At 38.6% G+C, this 24,232-nt stretch overlaps 1 protein-coding gene across 4 annotated transcripts in view; it reads left to right on the top strand.

The window, feature by feature from the left end:
* Rnmt (RNA guanine-7 methyltransferase) overlaps positions 1 to 22,428 on the top strand; it is a 23,791-nt gene extending 1,363 nt beyond the window's left edge. For 2 of the 4 annotated variants that reach the window (XM_028774285.1, XM_028774287.1), the window contains exons 2-11: positions 4,162 to 4,551; positions 6,021 to 6,162; positions 7,882 to 8,007; positions 9,967 to 10,079; positions 12,002 to 12,183; positions 12,324 to 12,488; positions 16,275 to 16,392; positions 17,258 to 17,359; positions 18,214 to 18,247; positions 19,286 to 19,859. In XM_028774285.1, the coding sequence (XP_028630118.1) occupies positions 4,204 to 4,551; positions 6,021 to 6,162; positions 7,882 to 8,007; positions 9,967 to 10,079; positions 12,002 to 12,183; positions 12,324 to 12,488; positions 16,275 to 16,392; positions 17,258 to 17,359; positions 18,214 to 18,247; positions 19,286 to 19,323 (1,368 nt within the window). In that variant the 5' untranslated portion in view covers positions 4,162 to 4,203 and the 3' untranslated portion in view covers positions 19,324 to 19,859. Of the gene's footprint in view, positions 1 to 2,487; positions 2,507 to 4,161; positions 4,552 to 6,020; positions 6,163 to 7,881; positions 8,008 to 9,966; positions 10,080 to 12,001; positions 12,184 to 12,323; positions 12,489 to 16,274; positions 16,393 to 17,257; positions 17,360 to 18,213; positions 18,248 to 19,285; positions 19,860 to 21,007 lie in introns of those variants that run through there. The other 2 variants (XR_003712287.1, XM_028774286.1) reach the window with 2 other exon arrangements.
* The last annotated feature ends 1,804 nt before the right edge of the window (positions 22,429 to 24,232 follow it).

Below are 24,232 nucleotides of genomic sequence, written 5' to 3'. Positions count from 1 at the left end.
TCCAACAATTTGACAGCTCAAGAGATCTAGGTATCCATTTAGAAGATCTTGATTACTGTGAGGCAAGTTCCAGTGTGATTGCAGGTAAAAATACAGAACTCCTGCCAGTCTACTTTTTACCATAAATTCCCTTCTGCATTGTTCTATCAGGACATCTCTCTTTTCAGTATTTTCATTACCATTGTTAATAGCTTTGTTACTGTAGTTGTTGATGCAAAGCTAGAGATCAAACCCAAAGCCTAGAGTGTGCCCTTGTGAACCAGAATTCCTGGAAAGAAGTTGGGACTACAAAGCTGTTAACTGATTTTTAGAATCTTGGTGGTCTTTAGAAGTTCTAAAGACTTGAGTGACTTGGATAAGGTGGAATGTTGCAAGTCCAGATCCTAATTACCTTGCTCCATCTTTAGTCCCCTTGCTTGTCATTCATCTTGCTCTGTATGTGACCTGACACTTTTGTGACCATTAGGTAAATCTTTTAGAATGTACAAACAGACCCCTGGTTCTGACCAACTAAAAGGCTAGGGATTCTGTCAGAGAGCATCTGGTTCCTGTAGCTGAGATTTACTTGCCTTTCTGTGACCCACCTACCTGATGTTTCCACCAGTGTATTTGAGAAGTGTCTGGATTTATGATTTATTTCTTCTGCTACAATATAACTTACTGGAACAGTTACTATGTTAGAACATGGAATTTTAGTAACCTGAATCTGAGTCCCTTAGTCACTGTCACAAATTTGGCTCCAGAATAAGCTATCTCCTATTCTTCTTGAGGTAAGAGTCATTGCTTTCCTGTGTACCAGGTAAAGTGCTCCATCATGGAGCATTTGACACAGGATTCTAGATATTCTTAACCATTTTGTAGTATCGAATGCTTTTTATGGCAGCTAATCTGTGGAAGTATAGACTGTATGAATAAAATTCACCCTTAAACACCAGTACTAGTTTTAGGCAAGAAAGGATACAGCTAAGGATAATTTTTCACATGGCTTTATGATTGTAAAACTAAGTTTCTTCTAGGCATTAAATGGCAGAGGGGAAGTAAGAATTTTTCATAACTATACCCAGTTTTCCTTGATGCTGATTTATAGTAGTTACTCTGTAAATTGTGTTCCTAGTTGATTTGTTTTCTTTGACTCAGTTGTTCCTGTGTGACACATTTTGTTTTTTTGTTTTTTTTTTGGTTCTTGTTCTTGTTTTGGTTTTTTGTTTATTTGTTTGTTTTTGCTTTTGCTTTGAGTATTGGTTAGTGAAAGCTAATGTCTCCCTGAAATCCTAACCCAGCTCCCAGTGACTTGTTTTTAACTTGTTCATACAAATCATTTCATCTTTTCTTTGTGCAAACGGTCTTTAAAAGAAATTTAGCCTCTTGTCTTAGTTACTTTTCTATTGTTATGATAGGACATCATGACCAAGGCAACTTTTAGAAGATTTTATCTGGGGATTATAGTTTCAGAGGGTTAGAGTTCCTGAGCGTCAATGTCAGGGAACATGGTGGTAGGCAGGCAGGCAGGCCTGTGGCATGGTTCTGGAGCAGTAGCTGAGAGTATGTCTTGATTTACAAGCACAAGGCAAAGTGCTATCTGTGAATAAACTGGCCTTTAGAAAACTTCAAAGCCTACCCATGTGACACACCTCTTCGACCCAGGCCATGCCTCTAATCCTTCCCAAACTGTATCACCAATTGAGATCAAGTATTCAAATATATTAGCCAATGGGGCTTATTCTCCTTCAAACCACCACAAGTCTTCATTACTTTTAGGACCTGAAATTTCAGGGTCTCTTATTGTTTTGACTTTTGATTTCCATTTACCATTTATTTTAGTAACACAGATTGATATTTTAGTAGAAGTATTTAAGTTGTAAATTTAGTGGAGTTCATTCACATGCATTTTTTTTGTAGTAGTAGATTGGCAAATTAATTGAATGACTAAATACATTAGGCCATAACAATTCCTTTCTTATAGATTACTTCTTTTTCCTCCCAGTTTACACATGCCCCAGAACTTATTTGAAATAGATTTAAAGGAGAGTCTTCAAGCTGTTCTAAAGCTCTTTCCACTGTTCACTTTCTGTGTTATTACAGGGTTCGTTATGAAATAAGGATTTCAACATTTTGATTTTCTGTATTATTTTTGTGTAGGCATTATACCTAAGGGGGCAGCTTATAGAAAAGTGTAACTCATAATTAAGGAGACGCCACTTGGCCATGCTACTTGGTTTTGGTGATTTGGGCCCAGTGGTAAGGCAGAATACCGTTCTGGGCTCTTGGTAAGGCAGGGCTTTATGCTAGTGAGAGTGTGTAAAGTAGGAGACAGTTTACCTCATGGTAATCAAGAAGGAATCACTGGTAACCATGTATATTTTACATACTTCCTCCAAACAGCCTTTACGTCCTCAAGTCTCTGGAACCTCCCAACATAGTGCTGCTAGCTGAAAACCAACCAAGCACTCAACCATAAATCTGTGCGGGATTTCTCACACAGTAACACTTTGCTCCAGCCCCAAAGGTCCGTGACTGTTTGATAATCACATGCATGGAGCCTGGTTCCAATCCTCAGACTAAGCAGTTTAGTTCTGTTCCCAAGTCTAATGTCAATGTTTCTGACACTCAAGGCAGGCAGGGGCCCGTTTGCTGTGAGACCCTGTAAGGTAAAAAGAAACTTACATGACAATTCTGGTGGGAACGTGGAAGGTTAGACTGTCAGCAGGAGTACAGTCAGTGACGCCAGGCTTAAGAGGTCTCAGGTGAGAACAAGGATGCTTTGAGGGATTGGACTACAGGCCATTCATATTATACTCTGGTAAAGAATTTGTAAAGATTTATCTCTTCAGTGAAACTTTGTCACAGGCTGAATTAAAAGCTAACAGACTAGTTAAGCTATTAGAAGAAATGTCCACATTTCAAGTTGTTGGTTTGTTGTTGTTTTTGCTTTTTGAGATGGGTTCTTACTGGGTAGCCTTAGCTGGCCTGGAACACTGTCGACCTGAGATCCCTTGATCTTGGCCAGCTGGGATTAAAGGCACCTTCGACCATGCTCAGACTGTAATATGGTTATCAGTAGCCACATCTTACTAACTTTACAGTGAGAATCAAGAGCAGTAACATGAAGTGTGATTGTATTACTGTGTCACAACATACTAGCCTACATAGACACATTGTTTCAGAATCATTCCTCCAGTCAGTTCCACAGGTATCTGCATAACATTGTCAGGTAGTCATAGCATGGCAACCCACCTCTCTGCTACTAGTCTTACTTTGCATCGCTTTGACTAGATGCCAGAGAAAGCAATTTAAAGGGTGAGGAATTGTTCTGACTTGTGCTTCTTGAGGTTTCAGATTGTGATTGTTTGGCTCGTTGCACTTGGGGAAAAGGTACCATGGTAACAGCAGTGTGTGACTAAGGAGCTTCGTTTCCTAGGGATGGACAGGAGCCAGAGGGGAAGTTACCAAGGATGGGCATAACCTTTCAGTGGTATTTCTTCAATGACCTACTTGCTCCACACTAGTCCCCACGTTCTCAGATTTCCAGAATCTCCCAAAATAGCACTGCTAGGTGGGGACCATGCATTTGACACTCAAGCCTGTGAAAGAATAATTTCATATTCAAACCAAAAGCAATGCCTTAATGGTTCTATTCTAACAAATTTATGCCTGTAAAAATTAATACACGTAACATAGACGGAATAGTGTCTGTGTTTAATTCTTGATTGAGCAAAGCTGCTTGGTAATGGAATATATATTTGATGGCTACTCCAAGAATTTTAGATCTTAGATGCCAAACCTGTATTTGTGTATCTTCATTTGTCTTTTTAAATGTACATATTGACTTTATAAGTAAAATTGTAGATGTTTGGAGGCATTCTGATTACTACTACTATGTGTTTATAGCTTCATATATAATGCATGTATAAACATTGTTTTAGCTCTAGTGTGTACAACCTTTTCACATTATGAAGCAATGTCATTACACAGCTCATGCTTGAGAACTGTACTGTTCAGTTTATGATGTTTGTGTTGGGGCACATTCCTATCTGTAGTGAATGGCTGTAAGGGTCCTGGGCTATAGATTAGATATGTCTGCAATGATTGAGATTATTTTTAGAGTCTTAGCATTAATATGTGTAAATAATACTTTACTTTTTTTTTTTTGACTATTCCTAGTGTTGATTCATGAGGTATTGCTGTCAGTTCAATTAACCAGAAATGGAAGGTTCTGCAAAAGCATCTGTAGATTCTGAAACAGAATCTCCTCCAAGTATTACTGAAACTGCTGCTGCATCTGGGCAGAGACTTTCTGAAAATACTCCTATACACCAGCAAGTAGATGATCTTGTAGAACAAAATTCGAGTTATGTGCAAGATTCTCCATCCAAGAAAAGAAAACTCGATGCTGAAATCATCTTAGAGGAGAAACGCTCTGAGGATGATGGAAATGCTTCAAAGAGAACTAAATTGGAGAGGGTCGATGTGTCGGAAGACGAGCCTTCCCCTGGAGGGCTTACCCAGAGAAAGAGAAAACTGCAACCTCAGGATGTTGGGGAAACTCGGAAAGTATGCTGCCAGTATTTTATTTTTAATTCAGTGTGCTAACCAGGAGTATGGAGCAGCTGTGGAGAAATTATAGATGTATTTAAACAAACAGTTTAGGAATGGCTTGTTTTTAAATAAATATTATCTTAAAGTACAATAGACTCTTATCTCTTAAAATTTTGTTAAGGTGAACCTTGTGCTGGGATAATTTCATATTGTTTTGAAACTCTTGTTTGACCAGAACTTTGAAAGCTAGTTTCTATAGTTTGCTTTTTACTGATTTTTTTTTTTTAAAGATTTATTTATTTTAAATGAGTACACTGTAGCTGTCTTCAGACACACCAGCAGAGGACATCAGATCCCTTTACAGGTAGTTGTGAGCCACGATGTGGCTGCTGGGAATTGAACTCAGGACCTCTGGAGGAGCAGTCAGTGCTCTTAACCGTGAGCCATCTCTCCAGCCCTTATTGATTTTTTTTTAAGATGGTAGTATGTGGCCCAGCTGATTTTCTGTTTGCCCTTTTTTATTGGATGTTTCAAGGATAAATATCAAGCTTGTGTCCAGCTGTTTCCTCCCTCACTAATGTGCTAGAGTATAAACCTCCCAGCTTCTAATCTTGTTTACATGGTTATTTGTCATAATTTTGATGATGTTGATGCAAAAGGCTGATGCAGAGCCAGGTATAACAAACATTTGCCATATTGGAAAGGATACTGTGGCTGAATCTGGGGTTGGAGAGGAAAAATGCTTTGCAAATTAGTAACATTTTGTTGTCAGGCCTGAAAGAGAAAGTAGCAGGCCAGGCTTTCACCAACAGTGTCCTTGTAAAAAGGTAATCTCATACCTTAAACTTGAGTTTTTAAACTTACACTGGAAGATTTTTTTTTTCCCAAGTAAAATTTGACCCTTAAATTTGATATATAAAATAAAGAATTAGATGCTTTGAAAACGATGGCAGAGGCTGAAGACCTTTACCTGCTATGGAATTTTTATAGAAGCCTTAGTATTTTAGTAAATATAGATCGAAAATTGTTTCATTAGATTAATAATGTTTAATAAAAGTCACTGATACTGAGTGTAACCTACTAAATGCTAACTCCCCTATATATGCATTATATAATCATAACAATAATTCCCTACTGATATTAAAGTGTATAGCTTATTTCTTTTACTCCCTTTTAGGAAGTCCATCCATTGACTAACTTATTAAGTTGAATAAATCAAAACTCTGAAGCACAGTAGTTTTCTTAAAGTATTTAGTCTTAAATTATATAGGTAAAGGTCACAGTCAAGTTCTTAAACTGGGAATTATTTTTACAATGAATCAGAGCAATCCTTCTTATGGGTGGTGGTAGTTGGTATTATTTCTGTGGGTCCAGCCTTTGCTTGAGTTGTGCATGCATGATATGTAATGTAAGTCAGGTGATCTGAGGCTGGCTTTTCCTTCTTTTCCAGGTTGTGCTCTAATCCTTAATTCTGTTTCTTTCAGTTTCAGAAGCTGGAGGAAGGACACAGCTCAGCTGTGGCTGCCCACTATAATGAGCTTCAGGAAGTTGGCTTGGTGAAGCGTAGTCAAAGTCGCATTTTTTACCTAAGAAACTTTAATAATTGGATTAAAAGTATTCTTATTGGTATGATCATTTTTTGCCCTTTGGTTGGGAAATTTAAATTTGTGTTGAGGTACATTGCTTTTCACCGAACCCAAGGATGCACTCATTGAAAATGCTGTGCAAATAAATTGCATTCACAGCCCATCTCCCTTTGGGTCTTCCCTCCCAGCTTCAATCATATATCATGCTTTGAAGGCCTTTATTTACCCTTCCCTTTGTGGTCACGCTTTGGTTTTTAAAAAGCTAGAGAGCTAGAAGTAGGTCCTTGGGAGAAATTATTTGACTATTTGTAGTTCATTGTATGGGGGCATTCATAATGCTTAGTTGTTATTAAGTTAAACAGGCTTTCACTTGGCAGTGTCCTTTATACTTGTAGTTAATGTTACTCAAGGCTATTACATAATTGTCTTACTCTAATAGTTTTAGTGACATGCATGTTGGATTGCACATTGAGTTTTTATTATGTCAAGAAAAGGACAGCATTAGGACTACCTGTGTGCCTTTCCTGAGCTGCTGTCGGTTACAGAGCTTGTCTGTCTTACATGATTTCTTGAGGACCGATAAAGACAATACAGCTTTGGAACTAATATTTTGTCTATGGAAACTCACCTTTAAAATTAAAATAGAAATGAGTAGAGAAAATATGACTTAGAATATAAGTATTGCTTTCTCTGTCTAGTTAAGTCAGATTTGTGTGTAAGTTTAGAGAAATGAGTAAAGTTTAATGGGAATTCTAACAAGTTTACTTTGAATGCTTCTGTATTTCACAGGTCATTTTGTTGTTTTGGTGACTTAAGTATTAAGATTCATGACAGAAACTTAAATATGGGACAGTTATGCTTCTAATGAAAGCTACTTTCATATTTATATTGAAGGCAGAAATATTGGTAGTGAATATTTAGCCACCCAAATAGTATCCATAAAAATGGTAAAGTATTAAACAGAGTAATAGACTAGGGGAAATAAGTGTAAGATTCATTATTGCATCAAGTTTTAGTACTGCTGAATACCTCATTTATGTCAGACTATTATTCAGCCTTTTAAACTGTTGAAACTTCTGCCTGTTTATGAGGTGAAAGGTATATGTTTTTGACTAGTTCTTAAGATTGACTGCAAAGAGAATCAGCTGCTCTTATCATTCCATAGCTACTTCAGTTAAAGTGTGTCACAGTTAAACACTGGACTCTGGGAAGCAATAGAAAAAGCTGTAAGGGGGCTGGAGAGATGGCTCAGTGGTTAAGAGCACTGACTGCTCTTCCAGAGGTCTTGAGTTCAAATCCCAGCAACCACATGGTGGCTCACAACCATCTGTAATTGGATGCGATGCCCTCTTCTGGTATGTCTGAAGACAGCCAGTGTACCCACATACATGAAATAAATAAATAAATCTTTAAAAAAAAAAAAAAAGAAAAAGCTGTAAGAAATGCAAATTAGTTTTTCTCTTATCACAGATATAGCAGCTTTTTTAAAATTAGAACTTAAATATCACCTACTTAACAATTCACATTTTGAAAGTATCCTTCAAGAAATCGTTTCAACCTTGTAAAATGACATGTGTACTCTTTAATAATAAAGGATCAAGTTATTTTCTCTATCAGATTTTGGAATACCAACTTAATATTACTATACATTAATGTAGTATAGTCCATATGATTTGTCAGACAGAAGCTAGTAGGTTTTTAAAGAAATTGCTGTAGTAAAAATAGAGAAAATGTGTTATGATTGATTTCTCTCTTTTAGGGGAAATTTTAGAAAAGGTACGGCAAAGAAAAAATCGTGACATCACTGTTTTGGACCTGGGATGTGGCAAAGGTGGAGATTTGCTCAAGTGGAGGAAGGGGAGAATTAGCAGGCTAGTGTGTGCTGGTAAGATAGACATTGACAAGGTAAAGAGCTGTTTTGGAGCCCAATGTAAAAGCACTTGCCGTGCAGGTCTAACCACCTGAGTTCAATCCCAGAACCCACATAAAGGGGGAGAGGCAAGTACTTGCTTGTGCGCTGCCTCTCCTTTGTTCACGCACACATGCACAGATACAGTGATAATAATGATAGCTCAACAACTAAACGAAAAACACATCTTAAAGATCAGAATTATTTTGGTCAGTTAGGTGAATGGGAAATTAAAGGGGCCTTCTTGCCAATATGATGCTAAGATATCTGAAGGTACCTTCTCTGCATATGATAGGTTTTTGAAAAATGAGTTAAGGCTTTTCTTATGGTTTTGTGATACAGTTAGTGTTAACTTGACGTTCTCAAAAGAAAGGACATATTGATCCTATTATACTGTTAGTCCTGTCAGGCATCATACTCTTTCTGTCTGATGGATCATGGAGTGTACAACAGCATCGCCTCCAGAGTACTGCCCACATCAGTAGTTTCCTTAGTTCTCCTGTTGGATGAGCCATACGTACTAAAACAATTTCTGAAGAATTGATGATTTTATGTGTGTGGCTGAAGCTGTTGATTCTTGAACATGTTAGAAATTGAGGCTGTGATTTTTAATTCATACAAATAAAGTATAATGGGAATTTTGGCATGTAAACTTTGAGAAATGTCTCTATTTTTACCAGATCATTTTGTTCTTTTGGTGACTAAGTGGTTGTAAAAGAAAGGTATCGTTAGCCTTTTCAGATAACTTTGGATTCACCTTTGGGGAGAATCAAGCGGCGGGCAGTTCTGTAATGGGAGTTAGGTGTGGGATCTGAAGCCTTCTGGCAAACACTGCATATTCCCTTACTTTCAGACCCATTGGTCCCTCTGATTTTTTTCAGAATACCTGGAAAGTACTGTTTACTGAAGTTATCTTATGACTGACACCACAAAATCACATTTTCTTAATATTATCACCAGTTACAAAGGTGGTTGACAGAATTTTTTTTTCCTCAGAATTGTGTTTTTTTTTTTTTTTTTTTTTTTGAAAGTCAAATTTTATCTCTGGCAGTAAGCATTATCCATTGTGTCCCTTGAAATGACCCTATTCGTCTTCAGAAATACTTGTATGATATGATAGAGTTGGAGAGCCATTCTTTCAAGTTTAAGTGACTCTTTTTGAACACATGACAATGTCAGCTCACCACCCTAGATGTGCCAGGTGCTCCTAGTGACAGGAAAAGACTGCTCCTTACTTCCCCATGGTGATGCTCGGAGACAGGAATCAGAGCCAAGACTGAGTTTCTGCTATATGGAGGACATTCTAAGTGAAAACTCGCTTTCCCCCGCTCCATATAGTGAAGAACACAGGACACCTTCATAGCGCCATTTGGTGCCACTGCTCTGCATGTATGACTAAGGGCTCTCTTTACCCATCACGCTTTTCTGTCCCAAGTGCAAATCTCATAGCAAGGAGAACAAATGCATTTCAGTATGAAAACAGTGATTTGATATTTCACAAAATGAGCTGATGAGTGGTGTTAGCCTTTATAGTTCAAGTTGGAATCTGAGTTTTCTGCCTCATATTTTGAATGAATATTTAAAACCTGGCTCAGTGCATAAAAGCCCTTGCTGTCTGTCCCTGGTAAGTTCTTAGAACCCATGATGGAGGGAAAGAACCAACTCCTGAAAGCTGTTCTTTGACTTCCACACATACAATGATGATAAAACTGTTTAGCCTTGGCTAGCATAAGTACTATTAAGAAAGTGCTACAGGAACAGAGAAGCTGCTTATTCTGCGTGGAATGTAGTTAAACATTCCAACAAAGCCTTTGTGTAAAAGGAACTGGACAGACCCATACAGCCTTTTCCTTATCTTACTCCTAGATTTCCTGCCACAATTTTATCAGTTGAGTTGCTATTCTCTGTTGACGTTTACACCTTTTACCCTTCCAGATATTGCTGATATTTCTATGAAACAGTGTCAACAACGTTATGAAGACATGAGATGTCGTCGTGATAATGAGTATATTTTTAGTGCAGAATTTATAACTGCTGACTGTTCAAAGGTACAGATTTTTTGTTTTAATTTTTTTGGTTTATTCTTAGGTGTATCAGTGTTTGGCTGAATTTGTGTTAGTGTGCACCACATGCGTGCCTGGTACCGATGGAGGCCAGATGAGGGTATTGAATCCCCTAGAACTAGAATTAAGGACAGTTTTAAGCTGCCATGTGGGTTCTGGGAATCCAACCTGTGTCCTGTACAAGAGCAGCCAGTGCTCTTAGCTGCTGAGCCATCTCTTCAGCCTCATCTTTTACAATCTGTTTTTTTTTTTTTACAGTGCTAGGATCAACTGCAGGGGTCAGCATGCTGCATCTCCCATTTTTAAGATTGATTCATTTGTTAAATTGTGATTGGAAACATGCATTTTCAGTTTCTATTAGAAAATCTTATAATAAATCCTTGGATATTTTTAGACAAGTTTTACTTTTAATGAATGGATATTTTGAAGTCACTTATGATTTAGGCAAGATTTATTTTCAAATGGTCATCTCTTAGTGTCCCTAAAGTCTCAGAGTCTACAGAAGCTCAAAGTCCCTTTTATAAAATGGCATAGTATTTGTGGATACCTACACAGATACTCATGTATACTTTAAAAGCATGTTTAGATGATTTTACTATGGCACCGAATATAGTGAAAATACTGACTAACTAATTTTCACACTATTTAGGAAATAAGTGTCAAAAAAAGAAGAGTCTCCATTTAAAAAATAAATTTTCCTCTCATCTTGAGTCCATCAGTGGTTGACTTCACTGTTACAGAACCTGAAGATATGAAGGGCTGCTTTATTTCGCACTAGACCTGGACTTAAATGTGTGTTTCGTTCACCTTGTAGTTTATAAGGACAGTTTCCTGTCATATCAGAACCACTGTGTGCTTTTCACTGTCTATTGTTCCTCTGAGATTCTCAACTGAATTAATCTTCTCCGTCTTTAAGTATTGTATCTAAACACCTTTAAATAGTACCTGGTTAGTCAGTCAGGTTTTGCTTACAGCCTTGAAAATGAGGTTGAAAAATGTGTATGCTGCTTAACAGGTGAAAACTTGAGTACTGTTTCTTTTGGATGCCAAGGGCTGAGTGACCCAAGTGACTGTTGAATGTCAGTTTGTTTTAGCTCTCAAGACCAACTGAAATGTTATGCAGCATTTTAATTTTTTTTTTTTTTTTGTATGTGCGTGTAGTGTGTTTTGGGGTGGTTCATCTGACACAGCTTCTACAGGAGGTTAGGGGCTCCAGCCTCGTTTTCACCTTCCACTTTGTGTGAAGGGAGAACCTCTCTTGTTTGCACTGCCCTTTCTACCCCAGGTTTGTGAGCTTCCAGAGGATTCTCCTGTGTCCACCTCATCTCACCATAAGAATGGTCAGGCTCCTGACACCTCCTGCCATTGCGTGTATACCAAGACCACAGACTTAAGCATCAGGCTTGCAGGCCCCTCCTGACACTTTCATTTACCGAGTCATGTCTCTGGCCTAACATTTTTAACATGATTTCAGAATTCCCCACTTTTTTAAGGTCATCATGAAAATCAAAATCATGATTATTTTATATGTTTGTGTTGGGTAGGTAGGTGGCTGTTGGGTGAATCTTGGATATTGCTCCTTGTTCCTGAGATAGGGTTTCTTAAAGGGGCTTTTTGATGAGGATGTGCTACTGGCCAGTGAGCTTTACAGACTGTTTCTGTCCCCCACTTTCACTTGTGCAATCTACCCAGACCTATAGATGTTTTTAGGTCAGGGTAAGAATATTTTTATTAAGTGGTCCTTGCTATCATATATACATGACAAAGAATAAATCAAAGATTGGTGAAAACTGTTGATTACTGTCAGGGAACGTCTACTTTAAGAACCCTGAATTCTAGTAATTTACTAAAAAAACTTTTGATCTATGTTGTAATTAGTTTAAAATACTCATTTACATTTGTTATAGGAACTTTTGGTTGAAAAATTCCGTGATCCAGAAATGTACTTTGACATCTGCAGCTGTCAGTTTGCTTGCCATTACTCCTTTGAGTCCTTGGAGCAGGCTGATACGATGCTGAGAAATGCCTGTGGAAGGCTTCACCCTGGCGGCTATTTTATTGGTACCACTCCCAATAGCTTCGAACTGATGTAAGTAACTTGAATCCAGTTAAAATGGGTCAGGTACCTTTAAGATTGTATCATGTGCTTTTTCACATGCATGATATGATTGATAGGATAAAAAATATTAATCATAATTCTTTTATTTTGGTTGTGGAATAACCCAATAGAAGACGCCTTGAAGCTTCAGAAACAGAATCATTTGGAAATGAAATATACACTGTGAAATTCCAGAAGAAAGGAAATTATCCTTTATTTGGCTGCAAATATGACTTTAACCTGGAAGGTGTTGTGGATGTCCCTGAATTCTTGGTCTATTTTCCATTGCTAACTGAGTAAGAATGTCTTGATCTGTTGCTTTTTCTTTCCCCTCATCCCTGTCCTAAGGGGACAAAATTCATGTTGCTATTCATATTGTATTTTAAATGCAACCTCAAGAAAAAGCCTTAGCTGCAGAATTGGTGTTCACTTTAAGTAACTCTTTCATAAGGAAGGGAGCCAGCTGCTTCTGTAACTGACCTCACAGGTAGCAAACACAGCTTTGGAAATATAAAGATGAATTCATAAGTCCAAGATCTTCTTTTTGAAAGAGATTATCCAAAGTTTGTATTTCAGTATAGCTTTGAAATTGCCCATGGAACAGACTAGTGGGTTTTTTTGTTTTTCTTTTTCTTTTTCCTTATCTTTCTTCTTTTGAAACGAGGTCTCAGACTATATGTAGCTTTGGCTGTCTAGAAACTTGCTGTGTAGACCAGGCTGGCCTTGGGCTAACAGAGCTCTACTTGCCTCTGGCTCCGTGCACCACCATGCCCAGCTTCATACAGGTTGATTATAGAGTCCTGAGTCCATGGTGTATTCCCCCATGCACATTAATTCTTGAGAATTCTGGTGAGCTGCAAGCATAGGAAAAGTTGAAGGTACTGGATGTTATCGTGTGGCTTCAAGACTTTGTGATAATATACCTTAATCTGCAGGATTTCCCTGCCAGGAGAATATAATAAAAGCCAACTTAGATGGAGGTTGTATACAGATGATGAAATTTCATTTCGTACTTTTTGAAAACAAACATCTTCTATTTTGAATAATAACTGAGGAAGCAGGAGGGGTTTTGCTCACCCAGATTTGGCTGGTGAGTATTTTAATCTAGACTCAGTCATCTTGTAACACTGTAAAACAGGATTTTCACAAGTCAGTGCAATGTAAGGCCTCGTGCCAGGTACCATGGCTGAGCCTCATAGTTCTGTGCTTAAGAGACTCATACAGGAGAACTACTGTGAGTTTGAGGCTATCCTGGGCTACAGTGTAAGACTGTCTCAAAACAAGGAAAGAAAGTAGAGAGCTGGAGAAAGAGGGAGGAAGGGCAAGAGGAAATTAAGTAACAAGTCACAACAGGACATGAACATACCATACAGTGTTACAGATGCAAGCTGCTTACAGAAGTTAACATTGTAAATCATTGTGCTTTCTATTTTAAAATGACTGGAAAAAGATTGTCCTTTAACTTCATAAAAGAAGAAATTTGTTTTTTTTTTTCATCTGTCTCCTGTGTTAGCTTGATGTTTCAGCATAACAATTAGTAGCCAACAAGATAAAACAGAATAATATGAAGACTGTTGTTCAGTGCTGAGCAAACGGAGCATTATTCTCTACTTAAATTGTTTGAACATGGTAAACTTAGAAAGTTATAGATTCATTCTTTAATATATAATTATTTTTATATCATTAATTTTTTTGAGAATGTCATGTAGGAGTTGCAATTTTAATCAAATCTCCCCCTCCACCCCTCCCTCCCATATCCACTTCTTCCCCTGTTCTTCCCACATCCTCCTCACAAATTAATGTCCGTCTCTGTTGTTGTTATTTAAGTCCAGTTAGTGTTGCCCATACCTTCCTGGCTTTTCCCTATTGTATTTTGTGTTGGGACCTAGTCCAACACTGGAGTTAGTTTGTTGCTTGAGTGTTTGATATGAGTCGTCTTCTAGTCAACCTATGTTAAGTAGGAATCGGTTTCTCCCTTTGTGTTAACTAAACTTTCTTGATTTCAGCTTAAGTAGGAGCAGCTCATAGTTCTGTTAATTAGTTAGTTTGGTTTTTGACTGGTGAGGCTCAGGTGATTCCAATATAGGTTTTTCAATAGATTAATTATGTTCAATGTGTGTGATTGCTTCAGTGAGGTCCCTGGACAGGTTCAGGTGTGCCTGAGGCGTCCAGACACTAACAGAAGCGTAGGCCAGTGCTGGGTGGAATTCTGGAGTTGAGGAGAGTAGAAAAGGGGCAGTGTGTCATGTTGGGGGGCAAAGAGAGTGGCTCTCATTGTGGGAAGCTGAGGAGACACACCATAAAAAATCTGCTTGTGTTCCTCCTTTCTGGGGGTGAGTCAAGGGAAGGGCAATGTGGGTGGGATGAGAGGCACAATAGTTTTACCAAGAAAATGCATGGCTATAGCCTAATACATCATTTTTTAAAATGTATTTATTTGTGTAAGCATTTGGTGATGTAAATGTTAAATCTAAAAAATGTTGAGGATGAGCTTCTTGTTACTTAATTAAGAAACAAAACAACAATGTAGTTAACTTATTGAAAAGCCCATTTGAATTGCACAAATTGGGTTTATTTTTAATGAATTTTTTCCCCATTTTTGCGTACAACTTGCTTTTGTTTCTAGTGACTTGTCTTGGAGATGGATTGTAATTGGGCTTCCTTGAATAAAAGAAATACACATGTTCATACTGTCTATCCAAGAAGGGCTAGCTCAGATAACAATACAGTCTTAAGAGTGTGTCTTATGCAGTGTCCAGGGTCAGGAACCTCTGACATCCCTTCGGCCTTCTTTCCTCATCTATCCCCTCCTACTCAAGCCTTGTGTCATATTTATGTTTGTTTGTTTTTCCTTTACCCACTGCCTGCAATGTCCCCAGGCTACTTCATATTGCGAAGGGTTGCATCAACTTAGTAAATGTGGGAGTGTTAGCAGGAGGCAGGAGAGAACTCTGCAGACAGCTTTTAAGTTGAATTGGATGTGGATGTAGAAGACAGGAAGGCTGGCTGTTCCTACAAAACTCGGGAAGTGGGAAAGGCTAAGAAGAGGAAGGAAAACTAGTGGGGCTGAATCAAAACACACCTGCTAGTAGAAGGCAGTATCCCTGAAAAGAATAGCTCAGAGACCATGCTGATGGCTTTGGGATTATACTCTGGAGCCGAGTAAATGGTACTGAGAAGGGTAGTAGTTCCTTTGTATATCTGCAAGCTTAGTCTGACTGTACCTGGAAAGTTCACTGAGGGAGAGTAGGACTGGAAGCAGGGCATGGCCATGCAGGATGGCAGTGAGTGAATACGGTAAGAAGTGAACACGATGTGGGTGAGAGGAGAACTCTGATGCACTGACCGCAGGGACTGCAGAAGAAGGGAGATGGAGTCGCTGCAGTGAGGAAAACAGGCAGAAGGCAGTCTCGTAAGGTTCAGTCTTAGGATGAGAAGTTAGAGGGTCCGACGTATCGGGGCGAGAGTGAATGAGCAGTGATCACAAAAAGTTGAATCCCAGACAGCTTCCAACTTTCCATGCAGCTGGTACAGAGAAGTAAATAGAGTCTGGAACAAACTTTAAAGCCTTAATGTTTAGAAGTTGGGAAACCTATAAAATAGTCTGCAGAGAAGCCATCCAAGATATTCTTTTGATAAAAATATATTTATCTTACCAGAGAATGCAGGAGATGAAAATACTTTACAAAAAAAGCCGCATCATTTGCAGCTCTGGGGATGCAATGACAGCAGAACTCTTGGGAAAGTGCTCTGTATGCCCCTTTCTCCCGTGACCTTTTTGCCACACTAGAGGAAGACCTGTCTGCAAGCTTATAGATGTTTAGATTGCTTCTTTCTTCATAGGCATGAAAACTGTTACTTAAACTTTATTTGTATTATTCCGTTCAACATAAGTAAATAGCTTTTTTAATTAGACCCAGATGTCACTGCTATCACTTCAAAAGTAAATTATATGAGAAGGGGCCAGAGCGATGGCTCAATGGGGAAGACCCACGTCATGGAAAGAGAGAGCCAGAGCTCATAGGTAAGTTTTAAACAGATTACAAACATCTGAAAGCGTCTCCATTAATCTTTTTGGACAGAATGGCAAAGAAGTATAATATGAAGCTAATCTATAAAAAAACATTTCTGGAATTCTATGAAGAAAAGATTAAGAACAATGAAAACAAAATGCTCTTAAAACGAATGCAGGCCCTGGAGGTAAGTATACAGAGGACGTATAAAGATTCTAGGACATGGTGAATATGTTCGATGTTTTGGGTGTTTCCCGCAGTTCTTCAGACTTGCGTAGTTAGATGTACTGTGCAGGTTATGGTGCTGTAGATGCTCTACCTTCCCCGACAGAGGCTGATGCAGACTCTCCCTAGTGGATGGCAGTGGTGGTGTGTCCCTGCTGTGACGGGCATGTTTCTGGGTAAACTTGAGACATCCCTGTCTACAACAGTTCTCTGTGACTAGGTCAGCAGTTTAGGGCCCTCCTGGCTAGGGCCTAGGGCACAAGTACATAGACCAAGGTACAATTTTGTTCTGTGGTGACTCTGGTGACAGCTTAATAATTTGTCATATACTGAGCCTAGGACTGTCTAACTCCTTGCTTGTCTCAGTAAAGCAGTGAGAGGCTGCAGTCATTGGAAGCTTTCCTTTTTATTACGCAGATAGAAGGTTTCAGTGTGCCTGTAACTTGTAAGAACTTAAGACAGTCCATTGAATTTAGAATATTAATATTCTTTTCTTATTTTTTTGTTTTTTCTTTGTTTTTTTTTTTTGTTTTTTGTTTTTTGTTTTTTTTGAGGCAAGGTCTCATTCTGTGGTACTAGTTGGCTTAGAATTCATTATGTAGAGCAGATGGCCTTCAAACTTGAAGTGGTCCTCTTTCCTCCTCCGCCTAGCCTACACGTGCAAGGTCCATCAACTTAGAATATTCCTTTAAGTACCTGAAGCCTAGTCTGTTGTGCTTATATTCAACTGGAGAAAGAAGCAAAGCAGTCACTGTTTTTCAGTGTTTACTCTGTCAAACTTATAAATTGCTGTGAGGTCTCTTAACTGAATTTGCATTTTTCCATAGCCATACCCTGCAAATGAGAATTCTAAACTTGCCTCTGAAAAGGTGGGTGACTACGCACATGCAGCAGAGTACATGAAGAACAGTCAAGTCAGGTTGCCTCTGGTAAGTTCCAGCTTTGACAGCCAGAACAAAGGATCGTGTGCTGTGTGGAGACCTTGCTTATTTTACTTGTTTACAGTGTTTGGGCTTACTGGATTACAAATTTGGCAAGTGATAATCTGTTTTCCCTTAGTTGTGCTGACTTTTGATGCTGTAGGACATAAACTGTTTATTTCAGTGAGTAGCATACAGAGCTTTTTATGAGGCCGCCAAGGGTGGGGGAGTCACAGGCTTGGATTGCATGATCCTTGCTAATGCAGGGTTCCAGAGACAGGATTCCAAGCTCTGTGCACTTGAGTGGGAGATGGGAGAGTAGTAAATTTTCATTTGTATTGACGTTTCATGCAGACTCTTGGTTTTAAAAAAAATTACACATGATGATAAGACAAGCTATACTAGTCCCAATGAAGATTGCAGACATTTCCATTGTCATCTTAGAATTTCCTTCACTCATAATTTCTTCAAATTTACATTAGGTTCTAGAACTAGATCTTATAAAGTGAGTGTCCTGTGCAAAGCTGCACATACCTTGTGGTTCTTTGGTAAAATGCAGTGTTGAGGTTTTCATTTCTGAGTTACAGGTTTAAGGTAGATACTTGTTTCAGTTCTTACCTCTCCTCCCCAACCACTACTAGGCAGTGATATTAACTTCGTATAAGGAAATTTGTGTTTTCTTAATTTTGTTCATAAAGTTTTAGTCTTACTGACTGTTCTTAGATGTGTATATCTTAATGCTATGTGCAGTGTGTGTTCTTACAGTGAAGTTAGGAGGTTTGCTGCCTCTTTCCCCTATTAAAAAATAAGTGTCCATTTACTTCTGTATTGACTCTGAAGTTTTCTTTCTTCTGTGATTTTAGGGAACCTTGAGTAAATCAGAGTGGGAAGCTACAAGTGAGTATAGCATCCAGCTAACTGATCATTTCAGTGATTCTGTGTTATACTATCATTAAAACTTGAAAACGATAAGAATTTTCCTGATGTGTTTTGTATTTATGTGGATACATTGAAACATGTCACACACATCTCTGTAGTGATGAGAAAATATCTGTAGACTGTTATTTAACATACTTTCATGAGCATATTTATTTTCACTACATACTTGTTAATAAGAAGCTGCCTCTGTCTTCTCAGGATTCTGTTGAATTGTTTGGCTTATGCAGTACTTATATGGATATTGCTTAATTTGTTCATTCAGATATCGACATCAAATAGGGGACACAGGACACTAATCACAGCAGAGTAAGGAGGGCTCTTATGGAACATATGTTTGAAAACCAGTGTTACACAGACACATTCTGACACAAATGTGCTTTCTTCAGAGAAGAATTCACAGTCTGTGCAGAGTCCTGGGCTTCTACAGCAGGGTTCTGTAGAGGACTTCATTTGTAGGTCCTTAATGTTAATATGAAAGGATTCTAATCTTTCACATGGATGTCTTGAGAATCTGAACACAGCTCCTGCTGGCAGAGACATGCTATTTAATAAACATTGAACACTGACTTACAAAAGAAATCTTATGAAAGGACTTCGGGGGATTAAAGAGCAAACAAGTCTGCCTTCTAGAGTTCAGTGGAAGACACAGACGAACAGTATTAACTGTTTAGTTAAATGCTGAAGAGGGGAAAGGTAGATGAAGAGTTGAAAGTTAGATCTTCAAACTAGCAAAATCTGAGAAGTACTACTGTTACTGAGTGTTCAGTAGTATCTGGACTTTGAATTATTTTGAGTTTCAAATTGTGTATCTCAAATCAGATTCTAGTGTTCTTAGTGTTTTGTTTTTAAATAAACTTAAATGATCCTATATCTACCCCTAAACCACTCAGATAATAGAACTTAGAGAACTAATGGTGTTTTTCTTTCTTGGTGCTGCCTGAGAACACTCCTCTGCTGGTATGAGGCACTGGACTCTGACTTCTTTTTCTTCTTTAGGTATCTACTTGGTTTTTGCCTTTGAGAAGCAGCCCTGAGCACGTCACTTCAGAGCAGCGGCAGACCATCTCAGAAACATTTGACAGCTGTTTGTTTATTTTAATAGTAAGTTCTAAATGTGTAGGATGCTGCCACAAAGTCCAGTGTATAAATTTGACATTTACTGTCTGTGACAGGTTAGCATAATGTGTGTATATAAGGATGAGTCATCTTTAAGATCTATTTTTAAGTAATGTTGTAAGAATTGTTTCCCTCTACTGTCAAAACTATAGCAAGGCATATCAGAGCAACTGACCTCCAGTGCTGTGATTTGCTGAATGTGTTTACAAAGCTGAATTTACAATAACTGTAGAATTGGCAAAGGAACGCTAGGTTGCCACTGTGCACTCATTTCAAGTTTTGTTACAGTGTTTTTCAAGATTTAATGGATTGTGTTCTATATACTTGAATGTAAGTGTTCCATATATACTGCTAAAGTTATAAGATAAAATTTTGATTTTAGATTGTTATAAGAGCTACCTGACTAGATTTTGACTGTGTTTCAATAAAATAACTATTTGTTAATACACTGCAATTCTGAGACTCTATAGAAAAATTTAGATGGCAGCATAGAGTTAATGCGGAGTGGTTTGATATTCTCTTTAGAATTTCTTACCATAGCAATTAGTGTATCTAATTATTGAGGTTGTGATTAAGGTACCATTAACTGTCTTCATTGGACAGTGATTCCATGGCTAGATTTTCTTAAGACTTTGTGAAAATGCCATGCCCTAGTTCTGTTCCATGATGTTTTCAAATGGATGTGTGCATGTGCAATGGGAGCAGCCCAGTGAGACACATTTTAGATGGATCCTCGCCAATAAGAGAGCTCACTTACTAATGCTGTATCCTTCCAGGTCCCAAACACGCAACCCCTGCCTGTCTTCCAAAACATTGGGACTCCATAAGGCAGACCCCAATGTCTAATTGTCTTTCAAACATTCACTATTGAGGTGTTAATGGTATAGTAGTTGGCATGGCTGCCTTCCAAATGTTGACTTGCTGTCTCACAGCCATCATGATTATCATTGTCAGTTAGAGACCTGACTTCTAGAACTGAGGCCAGCCTTTAAATGCATCAAGAAACTTAAGAGCAAATGCAATTATACGTTTGTTTAAAAATCGCCTACTGAAAAGACAATTTACAAAGATGGTACTTTCTTTAAAAATCTGTAGTACTTGCTTTAAAAGTAGGCTCAGGGCTGGAGAGATGGCTCAGTAGTTAATAGTCCTGGCTGCTCACGGAGAAGACCCAGGTTCAGTTGCTAACACCTACATAGCAGCTTACAACCATCAGTAACTCCAGTTCCAGGGGATCTGACATCATCTTTTGGCCTCCCTGGGCACCAGACATGCACATAGTACATATGCATACATGCAGGCAGAATATACACACATATAAAATAAAAATATTTTTAAAATTAAAAACATAATCTAGTTTATATATAGTCACTGTTCTAAGTATTAGAAGGTAGGTTTGGTTCTGGTGCAGGGGTTGTGGGATGGGGAAGAACGTTCTTACTCTTAGAAATGTAGACTCATTTTATTCCTGGGGAAGTACCAGTAAATGTTTTGATGATGTGGCGTAGGGAAAGCTTCATCACAATTCATGATCTTAGTTAACAGGTGATGCATCATTTTTAGTCTCTGCCCTTTCCATTCCATCCCATGGGTCATTTTTAGGAGAGAAGAATTCCTCAAAGGGTGGAATAATTGATGGCTATCCCAAGCAGCAAGAAGAGAAATGTGGAGTTCCTAGGCCCTTCCCTGAGGACTCAGAGAAAACTGGCCTGGGTCTGAGATGGGCTCTAGTCGTTATACCTACTGTCAAAGACATAGGAGAGTTCCCATGATGTCACCCTGCAGAAACAGTTCAAGCAGCTGCCTTTTTCCTTTTGTGTTGTTCTTATCTCTTGAACCTCCATCCCTCCACCGCTCCTTGCAGAAGTTCAGTGACTCAGGATGGATTCTTGAGGACAAGAATGGGAAGGTGGCCTTTTCCATTGTTTCTTTCAACAAATAAGACTTTGCCCAGCATTCTTGGAACCTGAATGTTTAATTTTGTCACGACTTGTAGTACCTGATGAGAAAGGTGTGGCTTTTCATTGCAGCATCCAGAAAGAGTCACTTCTCTTGGGTTCAGTGATGAAAATGGTTCAAATGAGCTGTTCAGATACACCCAGGCTTGCCACTCAGTGTATGCTCAGGTTGTTTCCAACAGGGACTGGAGACATGGATCACAGGTTAAGAGTACTTGCAACTTTCAGAGAACTGGAGTTTGGTTCCCAGCACACACATAAAGTGGTTTAGAACTACCTGTACCTCCAATTGCAGGGACTTCAGCATTCTCCTCTAGTCTCTGCTGGCCCCTGCACATACATGCAGATACCTACACATAAATAAAAATCTTTGGCATGATGATCATGTGGGCCATTTTTGGGAGTGACACAACCTGAACTGGTAGTTGGCTTGGGGACAGAGCTGCACTGCAGTAGGATCCAGAATGCTGACATGGGGTTGTTTGGGTCTAGCATTTCCTCAGGGGAACAGGCCAGTGTATAGTGTTGATGGAGAGAAGCTGAGGGGTTGTCATTCCTTCCCCATCCTTCTGGTAACCTAACCTGTACAGAGAGCCTCAAGCCTGTCAGCTTGCGCACACACCACTTCAGTGTCCCTGAGCACTTTAGAGACCTCTTCTCCGTAAGAGAAGACTGAGTAGAGTCACTGAGTAATGGACCTGTCTGATGACTGAATGGCAGAGAGATGATACAGATTTCTCAAGAACAGAGTCACATTAACACTTCTACTCTGTAGTGGGCCCTAAGTCCTATGTTCACATACTTCCAAGGGTGTAACAGGTAGTCCCTGCAGCTTTGAGTGTTAATTAAAGTTCCCTTTTGACTGCTATTTCATCCATAACTGCCATCCATTTCTAAGTGAAACCCATTTCATCTGGCTTGGAATATTATGTGAATAAAATTAAAAATATACCCTTTGGCTTTCACTTGATAGTGTTCATGAGATTTTTATTCTCAATAGGTGTACATTGTTCGTTCTCATGATTGTACAGTATGTCATGTATGAATAAACAACATTATACAGTGGTGGTTTGATTCATTTCTAGCTTGGGAGCTGTACTACCACAGTTACCTAGGAAATGAGTTTTTGTGCAGGTAGTCACATTTCCTCTAGGAATAAGATTCCAGAGTCATGATACATATGCCAATTTATGCTCATTATCAGCTACCCAGAAGCTTCTGGAGTTCAATTATCCTACATTCTTGATAATGTCAACTGGGGTTTGAGTGAGAATGGAGGCTGGAATACATGTTTGAATGCTTGGGTCCCTAATAGAATTAGAGGTAAAGAAGAGGTATTACAAGGGGCACCAGTAAAATTCAGGGGTTGTAAGAACACACACCAAAACCCATATTCTAATAAATTGGAAAGGCTAAAAGAAATGAATGAATTTCTTAGTGCATATGACCTACCGAAGTTAAACCAAGAAGAGATTTTTTTAAAGTTATACTGTTAGTCCTGTCAGGCATCATACTCTTTCTGTCTGATGGATCACGGGGTGTACAACAGCATCGCCTCCAGAGTACTGGGTACTCTGTACTCCACATCAGTAGTTTCCTTAGTTCTCCTGTTGAGTGAGCCATACGTACTAAAACAATTTCTGAAGAATTGATGATTTTATGTGTGTGGCTGAAGCTGTTGATTCTTGAACATGTTAGAATTGACACTGAAACATTGTTTAAGAAATCTCCCATCCAAAGCAAAAAGCCCAAGCCAGGACTGATTTCCCATAGAACTTTACCAGAATCTCAAAGAAATAAAACCAGTGTCCCGTGAAACAAGGAAATTATACCTCCAAATACTTTTTATGAAGCCAGAATGACACTGAGCTAAATACACATAATAAAATTATAGAGCAAGCTAGCTCCTTCATGAGCATAGATGAGAAAATTCTGAAAAGAATGAGTATGAACCATTTTTAGAATATGCCCACTATGATTAATCAGTTTCCTCTTGGAGATCGGGTGGTTCAGCATATGTAAGTCAACAACTGTAATGTACCACATAAATAGACTTGAAGGACATAAGTCACATGATCGTCTCATGCAGAAAAGACCACTGGAAAAATCTAATACTCCTGGAAAATCCAGGAATACAAGGAATATAGCTTAATAAGGCAAATAGACAAAACACCACAGGCAACATGCTAAATGGAGAAAAACTTTTCTACTAAAGTCAGGAAATCATCCTTTGAGCTACTGTTCCAAATAGTACTTGAGATTGTAGTTAGACCAATAATCCAAGAGAAGGTAATGAAAGATACAAGTAGGGAAGGGAGAAGTCAAAATATTCTAACTTGCAGATGATTCTATACATAAACTCCCAAGAGTCCACCAGCAAACTACATTGCAAAGTGGCAGGATACAAAATTTTAGCACAGTAATTACTAGGCTTCCTAGATAGCAATAACAACAAGAAATCGGAAGCAATTCTATTTAAAACAGCTACTCCATCGCCACCCCCATATTGAATAATCACAGAAGTAGAACAGTGTACAGTGAAAACTTTCATGGAAAAAAATTACACTTAGAAGGTGGGAAAACTGCTTATGCTCATGGATTTGTAGGATTAATATGAAAATGCCAAAAGCAATCTACAGTTATAATGAAATCCCAAACAACTGAAAAGATAAATTCCATGTGGGCACAGAAAAAAACAAAAACTTCCAAGATGGCTAAACAATCCTGAACAGCTGCTGGAGGTAACACTATAGTAACAAAAATTGTGTTATTGGCAGAAAAACATTCATTGATAATAGGATAGAGCTGAAGAACCAGACAATCCCGTCTTGGAGGTACCTGGTTTTTAAGTTTTGAGTCCAAAAGAAGA

Source organism: Grammomys surdaster, unplaced genomic scaffold, assembly GCF_004785775.1.
Source record: "Grammomys surdaster isolate TR1022 unplaced genomic scaffold, NIH_TR_1.0 239, whole genome shotgun sequence".
In the NCBI taxonomy this organism is placed as follows: domain Eukaryota; kingdom Metazoa; phylum Chordata; class Mammalia; order Rodentia; family Muridae; genus Grammomys; species Grammomys surdaster.
This window is presented reverse-complemented; position numbering and strand designations above follow the sequence as displayed.